The following is a 20,338-nucleotide window of genomic DNA, read 5'->3' on the forward strand; positions in this document are numbered from 1 at the left end:
GGCCTTTGAGGGGAATGCTTGTAGATTGAAGTAGGTATGAAGTGAAATGGCCATTGAATCGGGGTAGTCAGTGCTACGGCCCGGCTCCAGAAGACTTGTGTTTCATTCTCCCTTACTGGGCTAAAGGATGTGTAAGCCCATCTTCAACCTTGTGGCTTTCTGAAGATTTCTTTATGAGAAATTGATGGTTATTCTCCAAAAATAATGTGGGTATTTTTCTTAAGAGTTTTTGGTGTTCTTCACAGGCATGGGCTGTTTAATGAAGATTCTGTTTTTTGGTTATGGGAATAATCAAAGACATACATCTGACATTTTCTAAAAATTCTAGCCCTACCTGTTTTGTGTCTTTTGTGTCAGGGAACATTTAGGAGAAAGACCTACATGCTAAAAGAAAACCTGTCTATCACCTTAGATGTAGAGAAGGTGAATCAGACTCCTAATATAAATGTTGGTAGAAAGCAGATATAAGAAAGGCAGGACAATCTGATTTATGAAACCAGGATGCCAGGGTGCCCCTATCAGGTGGGTAAAATCCCAAACACTGAGCATAGCCAGTGCTGGCGAGGACGTGGGGCAGGAGGGACACGTTTGCTGCTGGTGGGAACATGGAATGCTGTAGCCACTCAGGAGGGCCGCTTGACAGTGTCTCCCAGAACTGAGCACCAGCCACCATGTGCTCCAGTAATCGTGCTCCTAGGTGTTCACCTGAATGAGTTGAAAACTTACATTCACACAAAACTTGTACATTATAATAGCTCTATCTATAATTGTCAATAATTGGAAGCAGTCAAGATACCCTTCAGTAGGCAGATGGGTAAACAAGCCAAGTATTATTCAGTGCTGAAAAGAAAATAGCCACCAACCTGTGACAAGACATGGAGGACCCTAAATGCATATCACTAAGTGAAAGAAGCTGGACTGGAAAAGCCACATACTGTGTGATTCTGACTATGACGTTTCAGAAAAGGCCAAACTAAAGTAAAAGTGCTAGAGGTTGCCAGGAGTTCAAGGAGGAGGCGTGAGAATAGGCAGAGCCCAGGGCACTTTCAGGGTGGCAGAACTATTCTGTAGGCCACTGTAATGCTGGGCACATGGCACGAGGCATTTATCAAAGGTCATAGAGCCATACCACACGAGGAATGAACCCTAATGTAAACTGTGGACTTAGTTAATGTAATGATACTGGGTCATCGATTATAGCAAAGGTACCTCTAATGCAAGATGCAAATAATAAGAGAAACTGTATTGGGGGCAGTGCAGGCATGTATGGGAACATGTACTTTCTGCACAATTTTTCTGTAAACCTAAGCCTGCTGTAAAAAGAACTAGTGAAAAAATTTTAAAATACGTGCTTATGGAGCTCTGTTGAGCGTCATCTCCGTCAGGTTTATGGAAACTAATAAGATTTCCCAGTTCTTTGTGAAAATCAAACAGGTCTTTTGAGAGTTTTTTTCTGAATGGCCTTTCCTGTCTATCTCTGCCTTCTGATATGCAGCTGAAAGTATACAAAAATATAATCAACAGTTTAAAAGACATAAAAGTAGGAGCATCAACAGTCAGATTAAAGGAAAATTAAAATAAAAGGACAGAGTGTTGCTGGGATTCTTGTTGCAAACATTAGAAGCTGCTCGAGCAAATTTAGGCATAAAAGGAATTTATTACAGGCTGTTATATTAGGTGACCTGTAGAAGCCCAGCAGGTCCGAGTTTGGGGATGACTGTGCAGCTGGACATCTTATGTAAATTACTAGTCAACTGACTTCAGGGGAGATCATCTCCATTTGGACAGTGACTCACGGATACTGAATACAGGGCTGTCCTGCCCTCTGATACCTTGAGGTCTTGCCGAAAATCGGCGTCTTCACCAAGAAATAATTCCACACAGCTGCCTTCTTAGGTTTCTGTTTCACAGTTAAGCCTTGCATGAGTGCGTCTGCCTCAGAGACCGTTGTCACCGGGGAGTCTTCACCCTGGACCTGACTCTGTCTCCGCGGCTCTCTGGTGCCATGAATCCGTGTAAACGGGTGATTTTTTCCAGACTCTGAACAGCTTTTTCTTACTGAGTTTCCTGTGTATCGACTGAACTAAATTACAAAGGAGGAAGAAGCTGTTTTATTATTTTTTTCATGTACTAATATATATAAAATGCATTCATTTGTTCCTCAGAATTTCTAGTATAGGTCTTAAAATGCATTCCTTTGTGTTTTCCTTTTGCCTTCGGTGTAATTTCCACGAGAATAATTGAATCCAAAAATAACAATATTGTGTCTTGTTCCTAACTGAAAAAAACCTAGGTGATTGTGAGTATGGTCAAGAAAATGTTTCGTATTTGGCAGTACGGATACTCACATCCAACAGTGGCTAACGACATTTTATATTACATCAGAAAGATTGTTTTAAAACAAGGCTTTTGAGCAGCTGTCTGCCTGGAAGAGTTGTAGAGATTTTATGTTCCTTTTATTATCTCGTTTGTCCAGCTCAAAGGAAACCATTGCTTTGCATTTTTCAAATCCTGATTCTACCTAATACTTTATTATATTTTACTGAAAGAGTCTGTGTCAGGGACATTTACATGCTTTGTAAGTTATTAAAAAGTATTAAGTCACCGCTTACCTCCGTGGTGCCTGAGTTGGGTATTCCGATGTGCTTGCAGCATTCGTCTCAAGAGTCTCAATGCCAACACCGACATAAGCTCCCTGGCCCGGAAGGTGGTGGAGGAGTGTAAGCTCATTCATCCCTCGAAGCTCAGTGAGGTGGAGCAGCTATTGTACTATCTGCAGAACCGGCGCGACTCATTGTCAGGAAAAGGCAAGTGGCACTGCTCTGACTCGGAGAGCAAAGCCAGGGTCATCCGACCAAGTTGGTGCTTTTGACGTCAGGATGGTGGTTTTTGTTTTGTTTGTCCGCCCCTGCTGTGAGTAAGTGAATGGACAAGGGGGAAGCAGGCACATGAGCTCACTGATGCTAGGCTTTATGTCAGTGTTTCATCATAGAATGACCTGCTTCTGTTCATACTGTGTGTGTGTATATATAATACATGTGTGTGTAATATAATATATAATGATATTTATATATTATGCACACACACACACACTGAAATAAGGAATAAAGAAGCAAGTGTCTGTCATACCAATTTTAATTGTAGAATAATAAAAGAATTTGGGGCAGAAACCCTATTTTCTCTATCCCAACTAGATTTATATTTTCTGAATTTCTTTTGACATTTACTTTATCGTTTGAATGGATTACTTAAGTACTGAAATGTTAAAATATGTGTCGTATGTGCCTAACAATACAAGCTTCAGGAATCTTTCTTAGGAAAAGGTTCCCTTTTCGCTCCCCGACACCTCCATCACTGCCGTTCCAACGAGGTCATTGAATTACCACAGCCAGGCAACTGATTATTATAGGAGACATTTTCACATCAGCTAAGCCAAAGATGAAACAACATAAAAGTAAAGATATGTACATGGGAAGTCATCTCAGATTACTGGGTGATCATTTATTCCATTTCATCATATTTATTGAGTTTACTTATCTGTCTTTTACCATTGCTGCATTCTAAAATATGGTGCCCTTGAAATAACTCATAAATACTTAATTTTTGATTAAACTAAGTGGAAAACATGAGAGAGAACATTTGTTTGGACTTTTTTCAAATTAATCAGCCTTCTCTCTCCATCTACAGTAAATAAATGCCTTGTGCCTAATATATACCTTTTATTAGCCCTGAATGTGGTCCCTAATATTCATTATATGATTGATACATATTTGTTGAAGAATTGAATGGCTGTACATTTATTTAAAAGCAAAAATAAGCATTTTGAACTTGATTGCTTCCAAATAGCAGTCAGTGTACACTGTTAATTATCAATAATGAGTGCTGTAAGGAAAATGTTAACAGGATCTTTACTAAATATGTTATGACAGAATATTCCTGGTCAGATGTCTATAAATGATGAGAGAGAACATCTTTAGTAGGTGGAGTAAGTTCAAAGTGAACGCAGTGAACCCTGTACCCCTTCAGCATGTCTGTGTTCTCGATCTGGATTGTGTGCTGTAGTTGGCATCGGTTATCCCTGATGCCAGGTTAGTGTAATTCCAAAGACATTTGTAGTAGGATATCTATAAGCTAATGAAAACTCTTCTCATCTACCTCCTCAGAAATCAGAGGAATAGGAGGAAATTTTTTGCCATCATACATGGACAAATGAACTCAAGTCAATATTTCTCTGTATAGATATTATTATTTGAAGACATATATGAAATTCTGTACTGTATATTAGTTAATTTTTTTAACTATTCCATTTTTCCTTCCTTATTACTTGGTATTCACTATTTCAAAGCTAGAAACCTTGCCTTAAAAGTGATCAAAACAAAACAATAGTACTTACTTGATATTATGTAATTCTTTTACCTGAAGTGACTTTTTTCCTTTGCTTAATTAAAACCACTGTTATAGTAAATTATTGGTTTGAGGCAAAATCTAACTGTTGAGAAAGCATAACTGTACCTAGAATGGCTACTGACTTGTGAAAACAAGCAGAGTTAATTCCTGTATTATATGTGAAAACATGTTTGCTAATTATAGAATCAACATTTGATACTACTTGAATTTAATTTAAAATACCTGCATTGTTCAGGTTTTGACCCATATCAGTGCAGTGATTTTGATAATTTTTTGTTAGACAATGAAATTCTGTTATGAATCAAGTACTTTGGTATAAAAACTAGCTCAAGGTTCTGTTCAGCACCTTTGGATGCCTTTTTATTTGGGAACAAATGAGGATTAAATTAACACAAATATTAAAGACTTGCCTTTTAATTTATGATTCTGATGTTATTTGTTTAAAAAAAATCAATTAGCAACTATTCTTTTAGTTTCTAATTTTACCCAAGTTGTTTCTTTTCCATTTTTGTTGATTTTCATTTTAGTTTTTCTGTTACTCAACTCATTAATATTTCTTTGTCCTTTTGAATTTCCTGTTCTGATCTTAAATTTGAATTAGAGAAGAGAGAAAACTTAAAATAAGCTACTTTGCTTCTTGTCAGCCAGCCTGGCTATGTACACACTCCAAAAAGTTAACCAAGGAGAAAGTTAAAATTGCTGCCTAACACAACTTTCGGATTATTTATAGATTTTATTAATTTATACTCTCCTTGATAATCTCAGCAGAAGGATTATAGATAAGCTTTTTTTATATACTTTGAGAAAATTATTTGTGAACTATTCAGTTTTAAGATCACCAGCATTAGCGAGAATTAGACAAACCTGCTGAAAATAAAATTACCAAGAAACCCTTAAAAACACTTTTCCTCACTGAAAAAATATCTTTTTACAGAAAAAAAAGAAAAATCAAGCAAGCCTAAAGATCCACCTCCTTTTGAAGGGATGGAGGTAAGATCTCCTTCTGACCTCACAGAACTGATTGTAAGGTGTTGCCTTTTGCTGTCAGTAATTCATACAAACACATTAACAATGATTGAACTTAGAAATTCCCGATATAGGTAGAATATTGTTGTTTAATATGGGCAAAAATTATTGGACGTGTTTTTTAGGCATAATTTATTTTGATATGTAAGTTTTGAAATGTTTTAAATACTCTTATTACAATATGGTTTGAAATGTTGTCCAACCCATTGAAGTAGATACACATTATTTTCCATTGCAGTTAAGATACTTTATGTTGATAAACTAATATTAGAGCTTGTGTACATCTTACTTTATCCTGTGGTTTACAACTACTTTGTGTTGGGATCCTAGTGCCCACAGGTCTGATTTGCCTATACAAGAAGATGGCTACTATGAGTCCTTTGAAATTTGTCTGTTATTATAAAGGGCAGTATATTGATCATGTAATATTATTCCTTTGACAGTGGCTTTGTTGAGCATTGTTGTTTTGGAGAATTTTCTTCTTTCTACCTTTCAGATTGATGAAGTTGCTAACATTAATGACATGGATGAATACATAGAATTACTGTATGAAGATATTCCTGACAAGGTTCGGGGTTCTGCCTTGATCCTACAGCTTGCTCGAAATCCTGATAACTTGGAAGAACTACTTTTGAATGGTGACTGATTTCTATAAATAACGACAGATATCTGTATCTTATATCTGTAAATATCATATATAAATAGGAAAATTATTGTGAAATATGATTTTTAAATTTATCACGGTAGAGGAGAAAGCTAATTTAGTAATTCACTTATTTTCCAGCTCTTTATTACCTTTATTCTTACTCAGATTTCTTAACATGAGATGGTAACATTTAAATATTCTCTAGATAATTCATAAATAATGTAATTTAAACAAGGAAAAAAGAGCATTAATGGTGCTCTGTTCTACTCTGGGAGACATTTTTCTTTCAATTAGGATACAATATCAGATGAGATATTTGCACACATACATATATAGCTTTTATTAAATTAGTTTGAATTATAATAATAGTTTTCTTTCAATACTGAAAAAGATACATTTAGATTGAATTTGATGCCAGCTCTTTGCTTTCTTTTCATTAGAAGTGCTAGGTTAGGTGGCAAAGAAAAAGAAGATACAAAGCTTTTAAAACCTTTTTTTCTCCTAATACCACTATAAAGTTATATTAAATGCATAGTTTCCTGATTGTACTTTTGCCCAAAATAAAATATGAAAGATGTCATTGTTACCTTGATTTCTGTCACTTGAGAACAACACCTTTTTTTGTGTTGTCAGACTTCTTGTTGGAGGCTGCACAGCGCTTTGTAGCTTGGAAAGAGGCATCCCACTTTTCTGTCCCAGTTGTGTCTTGGCTTTGTTATTTATTGATAAGTAGACATTTTAAACTTGTACCAGAGGTGAGGTGAATGGTCACTTTTGAATGTCTTTTCTCTGTAGAGACCGCCCTGGGTGCTCTAGCAAGAGTCCTGAGAGAAGACTGGAAGCAAAGTGTTGAGTTAGCTACAAACATAATTTATGTCTTTTTTTGCTTCTCCAGGTAAGTACAGGAGCTAGGAAATGGAAGTACCGTCTGTCTTTGTGTCCGTCTGTGGCTCTGGGGTGCCTTGTGGGTCCTGGTCTGCTTGGTCTTCGTGTGTCTGCCGCGCTGTCTCTGGGCCCCACGCCGTCTCCCATTCCCCACCCTGTGCTGTTCTTTTATTCAGTCTTTGCTCACCATGCATGTACACACGTGGTGGGAGACTGTAACGGAGTAGAGGTTTAGAGCATGGGCTCAGGAAGGAGACTGGGTTTGAATCCAAGTCCTGCCATTTTATAGGCTATGGCACCTTGGTTACATTACTTAATTTCTCTGTGTGTCAGTTTCTTCACCTGAAAATTATGAATAGGAATAGTAGCGCCTCTTCAGATAGTTTTTAGAAAAAAGCCTGACCCAGAGTGTCAGTAAGTGTTACTGTTTATATACACATGCGTGTATATATGTGTGTATAACAGATGTAACACATACCCGTTATGTATCCATATATATTATTTATATACATACATTTTTAGAAGGATGTTTATTGAGATACTATGAATTAATTGGTTTCCAGCCAATTCTTAGAGAATTGCTTTCCTCTATTCTAAAAATCTGCCAGCATTAGCAGATAAATACTTGGATGAATGAATTGTCAAGGAAACATCCAAAACCCAGTTACTAATACTTTATACTAGTTTATTCACTGGTGTCAGTTTTATTCAATAATAGTAGTTACATTATTAGTTTCATTAGATGATAGTTTGAAAATTTATTTTGAGAGTATCTGAATGTTAAAGTGTTGGTTAATTACCAAAAAATATTTTATTTAATTTCTAACTTAAAAATAATTTCATTTCAGGTAAAGGCAGTATGTTAAAATAGATTTGCAATCTCACAATTGCAAGTCTTCTAGTCTACTGTGCTGTGGCTGTGTTCATTTTTTAAAATAATGTATATCAAATTTATTTTCCACACTGTTTATACCAGTGTTTACCTAAAATGTGTTCCTTTAAATACATACCAAAATCTCTTTTTTAAAGCTTTTCTCAGTTTCATGGACTTATCACTCATTACAAAATTGGAGCTCTGTGCATGAATATCATTGATCATGAATTAAAAAGACATGAGCTTTGGCAAGAAGAACTTTCTAAGAAGAAGAAAGCTGATATCCTTTTAGAGTCGTTGCCTGTTCCTATGAGTTTTGGACGGGGGGGATGGTTTGTCGTTTTTGTTTGTTTGCTGTTCACATTCGGGTAAATGCAAGCATGTATTGAAGGTCAAAATGAAGATTGGAACTATCAGACCGGATATTGTTTGTCATAAAATTTTTATCCCTTTGCAACTTGCGTTAGTTGACAAGAGAGGGGGCAGATAATAGTGGAATAATGGTCCCAGATAACTGAACTGGAAGCCCCCAAATGGCCGCGCCACTGCACCCCCGATCTCCTTCGGCTCCCTGAGGTCTGGCTCACTGCTGGCGCTTATGTAGGTCTATCTGTGTAATGAGGTAACTTTGATTGGAATGAGTGTTATTTTGGTGATGAGTAAAGTGTAAAATTCTATTTTTCTAATTAAGTACAAAAATTCTTAATACATATAAATTTGAGGGGCCTGAAAATTTATATGTGAACCTTAAAAGAAAGGGACTTTAAAAATCAACTGTTTTAACCTTTCAGTGAAAGAATGTTTTCTGCAACTTCCCTTACAAATGGGTTATTCAGTCTCTTACAGTGTCACTGTTTATTAATTTACCTCATTCTCTGGTTTGGCATTCTGTTTATTATTATGTTCTTTTGCTTAGTGTGCTGAACAAAGTCCACTTCCCAGTAACTTCTGTTCCTTGGATCTAATCTTGCATAGTGAAGCAGTATAGAATAAGAATATGTTCTTCAGCATCATACTTCTTATATTTGAAGATATTTATCATGGTGCCTCTACAGCTTAATTCTAGCTTGAGGGCCCCAGCTTATTCATACCTGTCCTCATATGACATATTTTGCAGATCAACAAGCCATACTGGTAACTTTAATTTGAACCCAATTTTTTGCTTATCTTTTTTGAAAAGTAAATATCTTTCCCATTGTGCACAGTATCATATGTTTCTACCTCCCTTCATGGAACCCCTAAGACACTAAAAATGCACCCTCACACAGAGAGGCTTTGACTTGAATTAATTAGGATCGTCCCAGGTTTAGAAATTTTCTGTGTGTGTTATGAGCATCTGATATCTGGATTGGTACTGACTTAAACACATGGGCAGCTCACTAATTCTGGAGACTTTAGATCACTTCTGGGGTCCCAGTTCTCCTGAATGTACCCCAAGTTCATTTAAGCAAGAGGGCATGGAGGGAGGCACTGAAGGGCCTCAGCAGTCAGTGTACTTTGTGAACTGTTTGCTGACAGGAGCTGACGTTTTAGGACATACCATAGTCTCATAAATACTAGTCAATGTTGACTGTAAGATGCACCATTGTTTTTGAACCACTATTTCCAATTCAGCTCTCACACATCATGGATTATAAGATACATCCAAATTCTAGAGATGATAAGATATGGGGAAAATGTGTCTTTAGAATCAATGAATTATGATAATTGCAGGAATATAAAAATGACCTATCAGAATTTTGGCCATTTCTCCTAAAGTATTACTGTTTTAATTAAGTCTTAATTTCCTTGTGTTTTGATGCAAGTAGCATTCAACAAGGGGGCTGTTTCTAAGTGTTTGGGGATCTTGAAGTCAGGCCGAAGTAACTGGGTAAATCTGCAGGTGTCCAAGGGACTGTTTGGTGCCACAGATACAATTTTAAAATTTTGTTTACCTCTGACTTTGGGATATTTCTCTTTTGGCATCTAGTCTGAAGAGATGCTAAAAAGCTTTAGATCTAACCCACATCCTTTGAATTTTCTGGGCATTTGCCTGAAGTGGAATTCAGTATTCTTATTAACTAAATCGTACTTGAAGGTAGTAATTTTTGTGGTTCGTGGACACACTTGATAATCTGTGCACATGCATCAAGTATTTGAATGCCATTTCTGGGAATTCAAGTACTTTGTGAAGTGCAGACATGTTCGCCCATTGTCTCCAAGCACATCCTTGAACCCTTGGCTAAGAAGTTCTGTCACAACACAGTCACGGCGCAGAGAAGAGTATTCTAGTCAAACTATTGGGTAGAGAAAGTAGCTGGATAACATCACACGTGAAATTCAATAGTGCTCCTCCTCAGACTGTTTTTCCGTAGGTTTTCTTTGCTTTATTGAGTATTGATGATCCTTAACTTAAGCTGTTCACTTGATGAAGACCCTGAAAACCCAAGCTTGAGAAAAGATTATGAAAAAACCTTTAAAAAATACCAGGGGCTTGTGGTGAAACAGGAGCAGCTCTTACGAGGTATGACCTCCTAAGCAACGAGAAGGCTGCGAAGTGCTTACTCGATGTTTATTTTGTTCCATTTTTCTGTCAGATTGGCAGAGCTAATAACAGTGATTGAAGTTCTCTTAATTTTAATATGCTATAAATTCTTCCATCATTAGCATGGATACTTTTAAAATTTCTCTCTCCTATTTTTCCACCAAAAGGCCCGATTCAGCTCTTAAATGTACATACACTTATTTATTTACTATAATTTGTTTACTAGGAGAGGACTTTTAGTCCAGTGTGTGACCTTTTCAATAAGAAGAATCTTGTCTCTCAAATCTAATGTACTTATACAGTGACTTATTTTGTAGTTTTCCTAGGGAATTGATGTAAACTTTTTCAAAATATTTCTCTTATTTAGTAAAAAATAATCTTCTTCCTGGGGTTTATTGAGAGATTTAACAGTTCAATAGATGAGTTCTCAGTCACTGATGAGATGTAAAATCTTATAAAAGTTCCTGAGAATCAAGTGGGGCTTTTAGGCAGTCAGATCCTGCTTTGTCGTTGGCTGTTGATTTTGTGTACAATGTGGTGATTTGATATATGTATGTCTTACAAAATGCTCATCACAATAAGGTTAGTTAACACATCCTTCTCCTCTGCATTTACCTGTTGTGGGACCGTGTAGGGTCTTCTCTCATAGCAGCGCTGGAGTAGATAGCAGTGCTGTCAACCCAGTCACCATACTGTGCACCACACTCCCAGGACCTACTCAGTCATAACCGACTGGCAGTCTCTGCCCTTTGGCCAGTCTTCCCACCTCCCCCCTGCCCCCGCCAACTCAGCGCCTCCTTCTGTCATTCTACTCTGAGTTCAACATATTTATAGATTCCACATTAAAGTGATAACAGAGTAATTGTCTTTCTCTGTTGGATTATTTCACTTAGTATAATGCCTTCAAGATCCATCTGTGTTAGGGCCAAATGGCAGGATTTCCTTTTTTTATGGAAAATAATATTCCAGTTATACATGTACCACATCTCAGGGCATTGAATCTGTAGATGTCTTTGGGTAGTGTGATGTGTGAGCTTTGGCTTCTGATGGGCTTGCACTTAATTAGCTCTACTACTTTCTTCCTGTGTGGCTGGGGGAGGTTATTTAACTTCTCTGAATTCAGGTTCCCTATCTGTAAAATGTATATAGTCCTTCTTTCCTCATAAAATTTTCCTAAAATTGGCCACTGTTTGTGTATCAGCTAATACAGTGCTTGACACACATTAGGTGCTTATATGATGTGAATTGCCTTTCCATCTCAGATATTTGTTAAAAAAGTTAATCTTTATATATACATTTCTTTTCATAATTTCTTCTCACAAAAGTTTAGAGATGGTTAGAAGAATACATGAAATACCAAAATAATGAGTAAAATCAAGGCTATAGGAGCAAAAAGACCACAGTGACTGTAATAGCCTCCATGACTGACAGAAACCTTCCACGTCTTAACTCTGGCGCTTCCTGTCTGTCAAGGCAAAATGGAAAAATATCTGTCAAAAAGGAACAATTACATGAGTTTCTTATGAGAACCTAAGCATTTTTATTACATGTATCTAAAAGAAATTTTATTTAGAACTAGCAGACAGTGACCTCAACCTTGTCTAGTGTAATAGCTATAATCACTGAATTTCATATGGCCATATTCTGTAGTTACTATCAGAAAATAAGTTTGAATGTGAAAAATGGTTTTTAGTTTCCTCAAGTTCAACTCAGTGACACCCTTTGGATTGTAGCTCTTTTTAACACAAAAGCCCCTACTTGTTGAAGTTTTACCTTGTTTTCTATGTATAAAATTCTTTTTCCCTGTCTGTCTGTTTCATTATTTGCTGATACCTACCTTTGATTGCCATTTGATTGCTTTTAAAATAACTCTAAGCCCCAAGAAGGTACAAATCATTGTCATTTTGGTTATTGTGTGCTTGGCATCACAATAAATTATTTTACATATATGTTTATATAACCTATATCAGTAACAGTAAATGTTTTTTAATGAATGAGTTAATTAAAAATTTCAAAATAATGTATTATCTTAGAAGGTAATGTCTGTTACTTTGTTGAGTTGAAATGACTTATTAAATCGTGGATTCATTATGCCAGTCATTTGACTCGCCTGCTTTACTTTTCTAGTTGCTCTTTATCTGCTTCTGAATCTTGCCGAGGACACACGCACGGAGCTGAAGATGAGGAACAAAAACATAGTCCGCATGCTGGTGAAGGCTCTGGATCGGGACAATTTTGAGCTGCTTATTCTGGTTGTGTCATTCTTGAAGAAACTCAGCATTTTTATGGAGAATAAAAATGATATGGTAACTCAATCGAAACAGTCCATGTTTGCATTTTCAAGTTAGAATATTTTGAAAAAAAGTAAACACATTATGCCCCTCCTGAGATAATTCTCAGTGAAAATTTTACAATAGTAGTAACTCACTTAAATGACTTCATTAGGGAGTATATTCCATATTAGTTAATATTGCAGATGATTAGAACTTTCTAGATAAAACATTTTTTCTGATATATTGTATAGAATGACATTTTCCACATTAAACATGTTATATAGAAAGTAATTTTAAACTTCAGATTGTGCTTCAGAGTCATCTAGCCTTATTATTACCTAAACTTTTTTGCGTTTGTGATATTAGTGGGTGGAACTAAAATTGAGTCCAGTTGGTTGCCACAGCCTGTTATTTCTGCTTTTAAGTGTCTCTTGAAACTTTCCCTTTTTTTTACTCCAAGTGCCATTGCATTATCTTGTGCTCCCAAACCCATTTCATTTCTTGTTTGAATTATTACAGTAGGCTCTATTTGCCATCTTAGATTGTGTCGATGCAATGGTCTTTGAGAAATACAAGTTGATTGTATATTAGTTCCTCTTCTGTATAATATACATCATACAGAAATATATAAAGATAGAATAAAATTTATCTGCTTTACATGTCATTAAAAGTCTTTATAAACACAATGCTAATAGATTATGTATTAAGCACACCTTGTTTTCAGATATTTAAGTTTATAGTTTCAGCTATCATAAACAACACTCCAGTGGACACATGCATCTTTGTCTGTGTTTCTGCTTTCTTAGATTCCTAGAAATGGATTTATGGGATCCTGGGCCTTAACCCCATAAAGGACCATTTTAGAGCTGTGTACTGATACTAGTCATTCAGTTGTGTATCACTGTTATAAGTGGATTCTCTTTCGGGTAGTCTGAATATACAGTATTTCTGCATATTCTTTTTTCTTCTTTTAAAGTGAAATCAACTAGGAAGTGGCTTATGCTCTTTGAAAACCTGAGATTGATTTATCAGATAAGTACTTGGAATTCAAGTACTTGAAATATATTTATTTTACCCACAGATATTTAGTATCTGTCATTTTCATCATTCGTATATAATTATTGACGATCACTATATGCCTGATACTGTTTTAAGGTGGGATTTACTTAGATTAATCAAAAATATGTTTATGTTTTTATTGATCTTATATTTAAGAAAAATATGACATGGAGATATATATGTGTTCCTGAGTAGTTAGAGTATGGCTAAATAGTGCCTCTCCTTGCTGTAAGTTGAAGTATATCCTTCCATTTATATATTTAGATTGAGTTCACTTTTTAGTAGGTTCACAAAATTCACATAGATTTGCTATCAGCATGTGTCTACTATGTACTGATTAGATTTGTATTTGGGTATTATACTTCTTATATGTTGAAAATGACCTCAGATTATTATTAAAAATTATTTTCTGGTAAGATCATAGATTCAGAAAATGCAGTATAAATTCTCATCAAACCACATTTTTTATTGTGGGGATAAATTGAGGTTCAGAAAAGGTAATTCATCCAAAGTCATAAGAATGATTGATTAGCCGGACTTATACTGTAGATGGTATGCATTTCATCTTTTATTGTAAAACACATGCATTTTATTTAAGTCCTTGGGTAGGTCAGGGTTTTCAGAGCTTGACTGGACCTTACATCCATGTCTGCATTTAGTGAATTACCTCATAATTTTTCAGATGAAGTAGCAGAGGACAAAGAGGCTAAGTAATTTGTTCAGGGAAACATCTCCAGCTGTTCAGCTTCCTACCCTTTTTGTCTCCAGGGAAAAATATTTTTTTGTTTTTATTTTGTTGGTTTTTTAGAAAACGTTTTTACCAAGACTAAGTATAAGATATTTTTAAATGTTGGCTTCCAGAAGTACTAAAAAAATTGCTTAAAAGTTGATGTAAGTTTTCTGATAGAGTGTTGATAAACTTGTCACTTTACATAGAACATTTAATAAAAGCACTAATTAACTATAACTTCCATTTTATAGACATAGAATTGAGAGGACACTGCATGTTGAGACAATCACTAAATTTAGCTTTTGGGGTCGGGCTTTTATCAGCCAGAAAGACATGATTAGAAGGCTTTGTCTAACGTTTAACCGTCTGATTTGACTACATGGCACATAGTTTTTAAAGAGTTCATCTCAGCACCTGCTTTCTTTTCCACCCAGACCACTCTTTCTTCTGCCTCTTCAGCGAACTTGAGATAACTTCTGTTCATCCAGGAGGTTATTTTTCCTCAGAGAAGCCTTCCTCGACAACTCCTCATACTGAGATTTTATCACATCCCCTCCTTCTATTCTCTCCACTGTTTTTTTTTTCTTGCATATTCTAGTTACACAGTTAGAATTAAATAACTGTATAATAGTTACTTTACTGTATTTCACTCCCTCTAGAATATAAGCTCCATGAAGGTGGGAACTATTTCTTCCTTGTTCAACAATATAAGACCCAGGGCTGAACTTAAGGAATATTCGTTGAGTGAATAAATACCTAAAGCTGGAAGGGAAGTGACTCACTGTAATCAGTGAAGCTAGTGGTAGAATGATGGTTTTGTATATATGTCACAAATATTTGTCACTGTCCTCTGGAAATTGTAGGAAGTTAACGAAGGATGGCCCAGCCTGCCTAGAAGACTAAGCTAGGAGAAGGTTAGGGTCTCGGAGATGGTTTGTACTTTTCAGTGAGGAGCTCTAAGATAGACTGCAGTGTGGCTGTGAAGCGCAGAGATGGAGTTCTGAGGTTTGTGAGCGAAGCATTTAAAAATAGCGTGGAGTGAAAGGAAAAAAGTATATTGAGAGTTCAATTATTAATGTGATTTTTATGAGGTCAGTAAAAGATTGCAATAAAGATGTGGAAAGGATGGTATAAACAAATGCCTTAGACCTCCAATAAAATAAAAAGTAGAACAAGATTATTCATAAATATTTTGGTAATGATGAAAAGAATGTGTAGTTATATAGAATTTCTCTTCTTTGTAGCCATTGCTGTGTAACAAAGATGTGTGATATTCTTGGTAAGCAGTTTTTTCTGATGGCTACCTTAAGAAAGACGAATAAGGCTTGTGTCACCAAATAAGTTCTCACCTTTGTGAGTTCTCATGCTAAAACAAGCCCTCTTGAAGCAATTTCATAATCCTCTAGACTGGGGGTCACAGACTTTTTCCTGTAAATGGCAAGATAGTCAGTATTTCAGGTCTTGCAGTTCCTGCGTCTCCGTCACAGCGACTCAGCTCTGACGGTGCTGCGGGTGTGTGATGGTCTGTAATAGGTGAGCGTTGTTGCGCTCCAATAAAACTTTATTTGTGGAAACCAAAATTTGAATTTCAAATAATTTTCAGTGTCACAAAATACTGGCCTTCGTTTTTTTTTTTTCCCAGCCATTTAAAAATGTCGAAGTCAAAAACCATTTTTAGCTGTTGGATTGTACAGAAACGGATGGCAGCCAGACCAGACCCACCAGCCACGCACCCGTGTTCCCGACCCCGTCCTAGAGTTCCGGCTATTGCTCACAGCCGAGCTTCTCTCCTGAGTTTTACAAGATTTCCAGATACCTGCTGAATATTGCCTCAAGTTATGCATGAGGCAATACTGTTTTTCAATTTACAGGTCTTAGTTAATGGCCTCTGTCGTCATACTGATGGTGCAGAAGGGGGCCTGGGCTGCTCTCAGACAGGCTTTCTTAGGGTGGCCCTTGGCTGGTGTCTGGGAACGTGGATTTCAGGAGTGTTCCTGCAGGTCCCAAACTATCAAGTGTAGCTGAGTGTACCTAAGCCATTTGTACAAGCAGTGTTGTTGCTGTACAACACCTGCTTTCCATCTGACACTCTGGAATTGTCCCAGGTGCAGGCAGAGGATCCCTGCGCCAGCCGTCCTCAGTACGAACCTCGGGCACCGCAACTCAGCGCCGAACCCGTCCCATGTGACTAGACGAACACACCCCTATTTCCTCTGGACGTTGCCTCCGTGTGTCTTTCTCCCTTCTGATTTTCCCTTGTGCCCTCTCATTGTAATAGTCACAGTCAGGGACGTGACTGTCCACCGAGTGCTGTGAGGTCCTCTGGCAAACCGGCAAACCTGGCGGCCGGCTTAGGGACCGAGCCGAAAGCCTGAAAGTCACCTTCTCTTCTCACTCAGACGCTCTGACCACGTGTCCTACATGCCTCAGATCATTCCTCGCCAGCTTCCTTGTCCCTTCTTTGAGTCAGACCCTAATCATGTCTCATCTGTCTAATGCAATATACACTGAGGTGCCTACCTGTTCTAGTCTGTACAGTAGTCTGTAGTCTATACAATGCCCCTTATCCATGTCTGTGTGTGTGTATTGATAATATTTATCTTTATTCTTCTAGTCTGCCCACATCTCCCCCAGACTTAACACTCCTTCAGAGCACTCTGCTGCCTGTAGAGCAATGCTAGACTTCTTAGCAGAGCAAGAAAAGCTTTTGTGATCTGTCCAAAGTCAGCCTTTACAGGTTCCTGCCGCTTCCCGGCACACGCTGTATCCAGGCCGGCCAGAGCCCTGCAGTGCCTGGGCCAAGCTCTGCTACGTTCCAGGGTCTCTCCGCCGGCCCGTTTTTCTGCCTGGATCACCACTGCCTGTCTTAACCAGAGAGCAGATCATTACACACTTACTAAAATGTTCCTGGTTTGAAGTCCTGTTCTCCTAAGCAGTGTAGTGCTCCCCCGTGCTGCTCCCAGAGCCCTTTGTGCCCTCTCTTCTGTCACACTGCATGGACTGCCTGTCCTGTCTGTGTGCCTCCTAGGCTGGAAGCCTGGCAGGCCGAGGCGAGGTCTTGTCTGAGCTGCCATGGGGCCTGTCACTTGGCAGGTGCTTAGCAATGTGTTTTCAGGAGCCGCTGTAATTTGTCCTCAGATGATGCTAGCAAGTGACAGAAGGAAGGAATGATGTGGGTATATACGTTTTCTCCTTAAAAGTTTGATTTCAGAGAAGTTTATAGATTAAAATGAGAGTAAATAGATTAACATGTAATTATAAAATTGATACACGTAAGGGTAAAACAATGAAAAATAATTATTTGTAATCCTTTTTGTCTTATTTTGCAACAGAACCTCACTGCATTTATATTATTATTTTACATAGGTAGAAATGGATATTGTTGAAAAACTGGTAAAAATGATACCTTGTGAACACGAAGACCTGCTAAACATCACCCTCCGACTTTTGCTGAACCTGTCCTTTGACACAGGACTGAGGAATAAGATGGTGCAAGTGGGGCTGCTCCCCAAACTCACGGCTCTCCTAGGTATGCCTTTAGAAGCTAATGGTAGTGTTGCTTGGGACTTCTACCGTCATTGGGAAATTGAGCTCTGTTGAAAAGGGTTGCACAAAAATCATTTGATACATGTTCTTTGATTGGGAACTTAAAAATAAGCACAATGAATGAAAAACGATGTGTGCTGGGATTTCCATGGTGTTATAGGATGAAAGTCTTACCGCTTTGACTTCATTTACTCATGTGAAAGTAAAACCAAAGTGCAAATATAAAAGTAATACCAAGAAAGCAGGTAGGAAAAATCACTTTCTCTTCCATGTTTTTTAAAAGGTATGTATCACTTAAGTTCTCATGTTCTGCCATACTTTCAAAATATTGCTTATGAGGAATCAAATTTGTGGAGCCCCTTTGTCATTAAGTAAAAATGGGCATTTTCACATAACATGAGTTAGAAAATACTGGTTGATTCAGTTTATAATACATTCTTTTCTTTTAGTTATTAGCATCCAGCAAGGATGGATCCAAGAGTTAATGCTTCTGAGCAGAGTATTAGAAGCTCTTTGTGACTGTCCGTTTCCTATCTTTATAGGCACTTGTTACTCCCCAGCATGTCTTTATACTGTCTCCATATTAACCCCTTACAGCTCCCTAAACAAGCTCGTTCATGCCTGAGTGCCTGCCGCCTGCTTCCCCTGCCTAGAGCGGCATTGCCTTCCTCAGCCAGAAGCGGATTGTCCCTCAGGTGCTAACGTGCTCCTTTGCTTCAGTGCTGCAGTTTCATTCCTTTTTTTGGAGCCTTCTCCATATATTCAAATGTTTAACAGTTACCAGTAGTAGTGGAAGGATTTGGAATTAGTTTATTCTTAGATGTCAAATGTCTGTGCCTCCAGTCTCATTGACGTCCCCCTTATTTTCTTTGTAATACTACTAGTGACATTTATTGCATGTTTATGCCAGTCACTTTTTTACATTATGTCGTGGAACCGCATCTGAGATACTCAGTATCACACAGCTGATGAAAGGCAAGCTCAGATTCAAGCTCAGGTGTATCTGCTACGTTATTATTGTTGCTCACACTTGCCTAGCTGCCATACATAAGTTGCATTTATTACCTGCTATAATAAACTGTATAGTTACATAAAGTAGACGGTGATTAAGTAGATTAGTCAGAGATATAATTTAAAAATATGGTTCTCCAAATCCACTTTAAAAATGTTCTAAGGAAACTTATTTCTCACTTTTTTTCTCAGAATAGGAAAGCTTTTAGCTTTACTAGCCCAAGAACATTCGGTCCATTGACCAGCCCACAGATACTGCTCAGATCCTTCACTACACATTTTAGAGGAACTCTGTTGAGGAGCATTTTCAAAAACTGCTTTTGGGAAACCAAAGCAATATAAGAATCTAGTGAGGACACAGGAGAACTTTAAAAGTAAAATAGATGGGGTTTGAATTTAGTTCATGTGATCCTTCATTTACCATAATTTTAGCAAAGTTACGTGTCAGACATTAGATCAGACTCTCAAAGTGTGAAGACGAATACGTCACAGTCCTTATCCTGAAGGAATTCAGCCTGTTTGGTTTGTTTACAGTATGTAATCACCTGCCTTTAAGAAAGAAATAATTTAAAAGAGGTTTTGGGAAAATTACTTGCAAGATTCCCATTTCATATTTTGATAACAAATAAGTAAATTTGGGGGTGTAAGACATAACATTCAATATATAAAATATTTCATCTCTTCTAGAGCTCAGTTTCTGGAGTCAAACTGTCTTATTAGAATTGTGATGATATTTACATCTAACCCTGTCATGCTGGGCAAGTTGCCCAAACTCTGTTTTCCTTATGTCTAAAATGGGGATGATAATTATAACCAATTTAAAGTTCTTTTGAGGATTAAGTGAGGTTTTGCATGCAGAGCGCTTAGATCCGTACCTGACCCATGGTATTTTCCTAATAAATGTTGGCTGTAGTTGTTTTTATCAACCTCATCATCACTATTTGGTGTCAGGTAGGCATTCTGCTAAGTGTTGCTGGCTTATCTTTCTCTGAGTACAAATACCCTTCCTGTAAGATACTATGTTGACAGACTAGGTGGCTGTTTATTTTTACTTCCCTGTGGTATGTGTGCATGGAATTCAGCTTAGTTCATTAGAATTGAAGCACTGTGCAGAGTGGAGCACTGTGGGAAGCGCTTTCTCATCTGTGGCTGGATGAAGATCCAAAGAGAGAATGTTCCCATCTTGGAGCTTCATAAAGTGGTGTTTGCGGTGGACATCGACAGATTCATTTTAACAAGGTGATATTTGCAGAGGGAAAATAGAGGCTGCAGGAAGTGTTTCAGATAAAGTAATAAACATCACCCAACACGTAGATGGCCAGGTAAGCGTGAGGAACAGTGACTGAGAACACAGTAA

The 20,338-nt window shown here is 37.4% G+C and overlaps 1 protein-coding gene and 1 long non-coding RNA gene across 5 annotated transcripts in view; one reads left to right on the forward strand and one right to left on the reverse strand.

Annotated features, from left to right (window-relative positions):
* KIFAP3 (kinesin associated protein 3) overlaps window positions 1–20,338 on the forward strand; it is a 114,073-nt gene that overhangs the window by 14,522 nt on the left and 79,213 nt on the right. For all 4 annotated transcript variants that reach the window (XM_073222136.1, XM_073222137.1, XM_073222135.1 and 1 more), the window contains 8 exons: window positions 2,653–2,807; window positions 5,342–5,397; window positions 5,930–6,071; window positions 6,875–6,974; window positions 7,994–8,118; window positions 10,243–10,341; window positions 12,490–12,668; window positions 17,791–17,953. In XM_073222136.1, the coding sequence (XP_073078237.1) occupies window positions 2,653–2,807; window positions 5,342–5,397; window positions 5,930–6,071; window positions 6,875–6,974; window positions 7,994–8,118; window positions 10,243–10,341; window positions 12,490–12,668; window positions 17,791–17,953 (1,019 nt within the window). The remainder of the gene's footprint in view (window positions 1–2,652; window positions 2,808–5,341; window positions 5,398–5,929; window positions 6,072–6,874; window positions 6,975–7,993; window positions 8,119–10,242; window positions 10,342–12,489; window positions 12,669–17,790; window positions 17,954–20,338) is intronic.
* LOC140846293 (uncharacterized) lies at window positions 1,638–2,750 on the reverse strand. The gene is made up of 2 exons (XR_012125316.1): window positions 2,613–2,750; window positions 1,638–2,083 (listed from the first exon to the last, which is right to left on the reverse strand). It is a non-coding gene; the product is annotated as an uncharacterized lncRNA (long non-coding RNA).

The sequence above is a fragment of the Manis javanica genome, chromosome 14 (assembly GCF_040802235.1).
Source record: "Manis javanica isolate MJ-LG chromosome 14, MJ_LKY, whole genome shotgun sequence".
NCBI classification, from domain to species: Eukaryota; Metazoa; Chordata; class Mammalia; order Pholidota; family Manidae; genus Manis; species Manis javanica.